The sequence below is a fragment of the Ostrinia furnacalis genome, unplaced genomic scaffold (genome assembly GCF_004193835.3).
Source record: "Ostrinia furnacalis isolate ACB-3 unplaced genomic scaffold, ASM419383v2 OfSCF3453, whole genome shotgun sequence".
Lineage (NCBI taxonomy): Eukaryota > Metazoa > Arthropoda > Insecta > Lepidoptera > Crambidae > Ostrinia > Ostrinia furnacalis.
The window spans coordinates 613,251-617,839 of NW_021133692.1; the positions used below are offsets into that span (position 1 = coordinate 613,251).

At 41.5% G+C, this 4,589-nt stretch overlaps 1 protein-coding gene across 1 annotated transcript; it reads right to left on the reverse strand.

The window, feature by feature from the left end:
• Positions 1–510: 510 nt before the first annotated feature.
• LOC114357822 (cytochrome P450 6B6-like) lies at positions 511–3,789 on the reverse strand. Its single transcript, XM_028311606.1, has 2 exons — positions 2,339–3,789; positions 511–1,404 (listed from the first exon to the last, which is right to left on the reverse strand). The coding sequence occupies exons 1-2, from the start codon at positions 3,705–3,707 to the stop codon at positions 1,223–1,225; spliced, it is 1,551 nt and encodes a 516-aa protein (XP_028167407.1). The 5' UTR covers positions 3,708–3,789; the 3' UTR covers positions 511–1,222.
• Between the last annotated feature and the right edge of the window lie 800 nt (positions 3,790–4,589).

Here is a 4,589-nt window from a genome sequence, read left to right on the forward strand (position 1 = left end):
CCTACATCCTTATTATGGTATGACAGGCATATCTGTTACCAGGGCTAGCCTAATCCTAGGCGCAGACCACCGACTTTTAGTTGGCTGATAGTTGGGTCCAATTCTTATTTGTACGAAGAATCAGCCGATACCAAATTGGTGCGCACTTTCATACAAGTCCATTCAGATTAACAGCCCGGCCGAACTGTCTGCCAACAAAAAGTCGGTGGTCTGCGCCTAGCTTTAATGCCCTAATACTAACCAATAACATAATTTAAATATCATTCAATTCCTGAAAACGCTTCGTTTCCGAAATTGTATTTCCTTTGTTTTTTTGGGTTACTGTAAAGTGCCTGAATTACTTTCCGATCAATCGAAATCTCTCATTTACGAGTATGTGGGACATCGTCTAGCTAGTATAAAATAATATGTAGAGATAAGCAATATCTCAGTTTCAACTTTATGTTTGAAATCACTAGTAATATTTGGCCTATTAAAATTAGAAAGATAGGATTTTCTAAATAGACAATGCACATTATAAATTTTTATTTAACAAAAACATTTCTTAATGTAATTGTAAAGGTACCTATTTGTTCAGTCGTTATCCATTACATTAGATAAATGCAAAAGATATAATAATCCGTGGCAATAGACTTTTACAATCTCGTAAACAAATGATTGCGAAACAAAGACTCAACTGTCTCAGGGTGAGTTGCACCATCTTACTTTAACTTTGACAAACGTCAAAAATCTGTCAAACTCCATAGAAAAAGCACCGGTTATCGTCATAGTTACCGTTAAAGTTAGGTGGTGCAACTCAGCCTCAGTGATGTCTAATCACTGTGATATTTCTGTCTCTGTTTGTCTAATTTTGCTAAAATCCATTAGCGTTAGTTAATAATAATATTTTGTTAACTATGAGAGTTTCATTACAAACTAGATTTTAATAATTTGAAAAAATCGAATTGCTCAAGGTGGGAATCGAACTCACAAGTAATTCAAAAGTCAGAGTAATCTCCCGGCAAGCGATTGATAGTAGGTCCGATTCCCACCTTACGGCATTAGATTTTTAAAAAAGTCTATACGCTTTTGGTCTCCTGACGAATAAATAAATAATTTTCATTTTCCTATAAATGCCGTAGGCCGCGTCACAATTTGTGATATTTCCATAGAAGCATTGTGAAACGGTCTACAGCGTTTAAAAGAGACCACAAACTTAACTATAACATGGATGAGATTAAAACTATAATTTATTAATTTTCCGTTCTTTGAACAGCAGCGGGATGCCTCCTTGGATGCTCTGGACGATGCCTGCGTTGGGAGACACCGCCGGCTTGCGGACCGTCTCCGGCGCCGGCTCCACCGTGAACCTCGACAGTATCGCCGCCAGCCCCGCCAGCGACTGCATGTGCCCGAGCCGCTCGCCTAAAACAAACACAATCATAAAAACTTAAAATTTTGCCCTTGAAAGTATTGGAAGTCTCCCTATCGCCATATACACTTAAATCGTTTCGCTTCAGACATAATATTTCATAAGCTTTTACATGTCTCATAATTTTTTTGCCCTACTAGCGCTTCGAGACCAACATTTGGCAAGTGGTGAGAAGTAGCGCCGCAACAAACTCAGTCACCGGTTTAAAAAAGCTTCTATACAATCTACTCCACATTAAGCCTAACCCTCACATTATATCTACTACAACACTTTTTCTAAAGAATGTTTCCGGGATTTCAGTTAACAGAATGCATTTTGGACTGCAAAAAGCTTTTGAATTGATGCTGAATGATATTGATATAGTGGTATTTTATGATAATATTTGCATCGAATTAAAACAATAATTATTTAATTTTAGTAGATATTCCTGTATGGGTAATTTAATATTCTGCATTTACGAGTAGTAGGTAGGCATGAGCTATCCACGTATGTTTTCCTTAATTATTATGATTTCTTGGAAAAATTACAACTGCTGGCATAATATTAACGAACCATATTTTTAGATGTCATTAAAACATTCAAGGTCTTCCTTGTTTACCTTTTTGTGGGGTCATAAAAAGACGCGCGGCTAAAATTATACGCGGAAGTATTGGTTTCGCTGTTTTTCGTATAATTAGGATTATTATTATTGTTTTACGTTACTGCTCACAACACGTTACAAAAGGCAAATTTATGCCTTGTTTAGTAATAAACAGAGATTTTGTTACGCGTGCCGAGTTTGAAGTGTTGGACTGCAGTGCACCTGCCTACTCATGGAAATATTATAAATATTGTTTTTAACAATAATTTTTTGCAAGATTTTATTGTAAACTTTCATCAAACTATCTAATCATACGAGTATGTAAATAATAAAATGAAATTACTTACCTATACAAGCACGGGGCCCTTCTCCAAACGGAAGATACACATACTTCAAGTTTGCACTGTCGTATGAGTCGGGGTGGAAGCGCTCTGGCCTGAACTCCTCAGGGTTGTCGAAGTACTTCGGGTCCATATGCAAGCTTTGAACAGGAATCCAAATCCTAGCTTTTTCGTCTATCGTCAGTCCTATCTCGGGAATTGTGTATTTCCCCACACATTTCCTAACCAAGAATCCGAGCGAGGGGAACATCCTCATACCCTCTTTGAAGGCCCAATCCAAATACGTCATCTCTTTGACAGCCTCGTAGCTCAGTTTATTGTCATGTTTGGCCAACACCCTGTCTATATCCTCCTGCACCTTCTTCTGCACCTCTGGGTGGTACGCCAGCTGGTGCAGCGTGAAGCTGGTCGCGGACGACGACGTCTCGAAGCCCGCGGCGAAAAACACAAACACTTGAGCAGTCATGAGAACGTCGTCCAGTTCTAAAGTCGCGGTTTCAGGTGTTCCGTCCGCTTTCCTTTTTTCTATAGACTCCCCAACCAACGTACCTTTCTTTTTGCATTCTAGCAATAAGTCAATGAAGTCATTTCTGCCAGATGGCTGGTAATTTCTTTGTTTTAATATAACTCTAACTAGATCAGTCATTTCACCCTCAACCCTTTTAAGAGTGTGAACACGTTTAAGTAGGTGCGGAAAGAAATCCTTAAGCATAATAATAATAGCGTCCTTTACGCTAAATCGGAATATCTTCGCTCCGAGTTTCCTGAAGGCGGAGTCGTCCTCGTTGAGCGAGTCGGCCTCGAGGCCGAAGCCGCAGGCGCCGATGAAGTCGGTGGTGTAGCGCGCCATGAGGTCGCGCGCGTCGAGCGTGCGGCCGGCGGCGGCGGCGGCCAGCGCGCGCGCCTGCAGGCTCTCGGCGCGCTCCACGATGAGCGGGAACATGGCGCGCAGCTTGCCGCTCGTGAACGCCGGCGTCATGCGCTGCCGCAGCAGGCGCCACGTGTCGCCGTCCGCGAAGAACAGGTTGCGCAGCATCGGCTCGATCTCGTGCCCTTTCACACGGTTCAAGCCCCGAGGGTAGAACATGCTGAAGTCTGTCTGCAGGACCCGCTTAATAATCTCCGGGTCCTTCACTAGCAAACATGGGTCTGTGGATCTGTAAAATCCGACCACTTTCTCGTCGGGATACTTCCAATACAATTCCATTAAATTTTCTGTGACACTTTGCTTCTGCAGGTAATTTTTGGCGTTGGTGCCGAATAATAGTATTGGTTTTTCATGTTTTACTCCTCTTTCCTTCCAGTAGTTGAAGTTTCTGACGTTGTAAAAGTAAAGCGCAACAAGCGCGATGGCCACGAGCGCGACGACAATCATGGTTGTGGTGGCGGTGCGGGTTGCGGTGCGACTACTCGCGCAGGTCGGGCCGGCACGGTTATAGCTCAGCTACTGCATGCCGGTCAGTTATGGGCGTGCTATATATCAAGGATTCGAATACGTGAGTCACCTATATTACTGAAAACGCGTTAGAAGCTATTGTCTGATAAACGAAATCAGTCAAGATAAAAGCCGTATTAAGGGTAGACATAATAAGATTCTAGTAGGCAGTTTTTTAGAAACAAATGCATTAATTATTTAAAATAATAAGAACTAGATCTCTTTGCATTAGTAAATTAATTTAACAATGATTGCTATAAGTATGTTCATAAGAAGGCATTTTTAACAGTTGTTGTTTTAACATATTGTCGTCATTATTAGTTGTGGTTTGTATAGTACTTAATAAGTATAAGAAAATTTGTAATCTTAAAGTATTTTTAGAGGTTGACACTTATTTAGGTTCATAATTAAGTGCACCTGTATATTTGTAAAATACTAATTACAATTAAAAACTAGTAGGATTTGCAAAATAATTGTCAAAGTTTTTAAAAGAGAGATTTTGTTATTTTCATTAGAACCTCGTCGTTTCAGCCAAATGACGTCCACTGCTGGACAAAGGCCTTCCTCAAGGATTTCCATGACGAGCAGTCCTGCGCTGCCCGCATCCAGGTTCCTCCTGCGACGTTTACCAGATCGTCGGTCCACCTAGTGGGAGGCCTGCNTGGCCTGCCCACGCTACGTCTCCCAGCCTGTGGTCGCCACTCGAGAACTTATAGAGAGCCATCGTCTGCACGAGCTTTGTGCCCCGCCTACTGCCACTTGATTTTAGCAATTCTGTGAGCTATGTCGGTCACTTTGGTTCTTGCGATTTACTAGAACCTA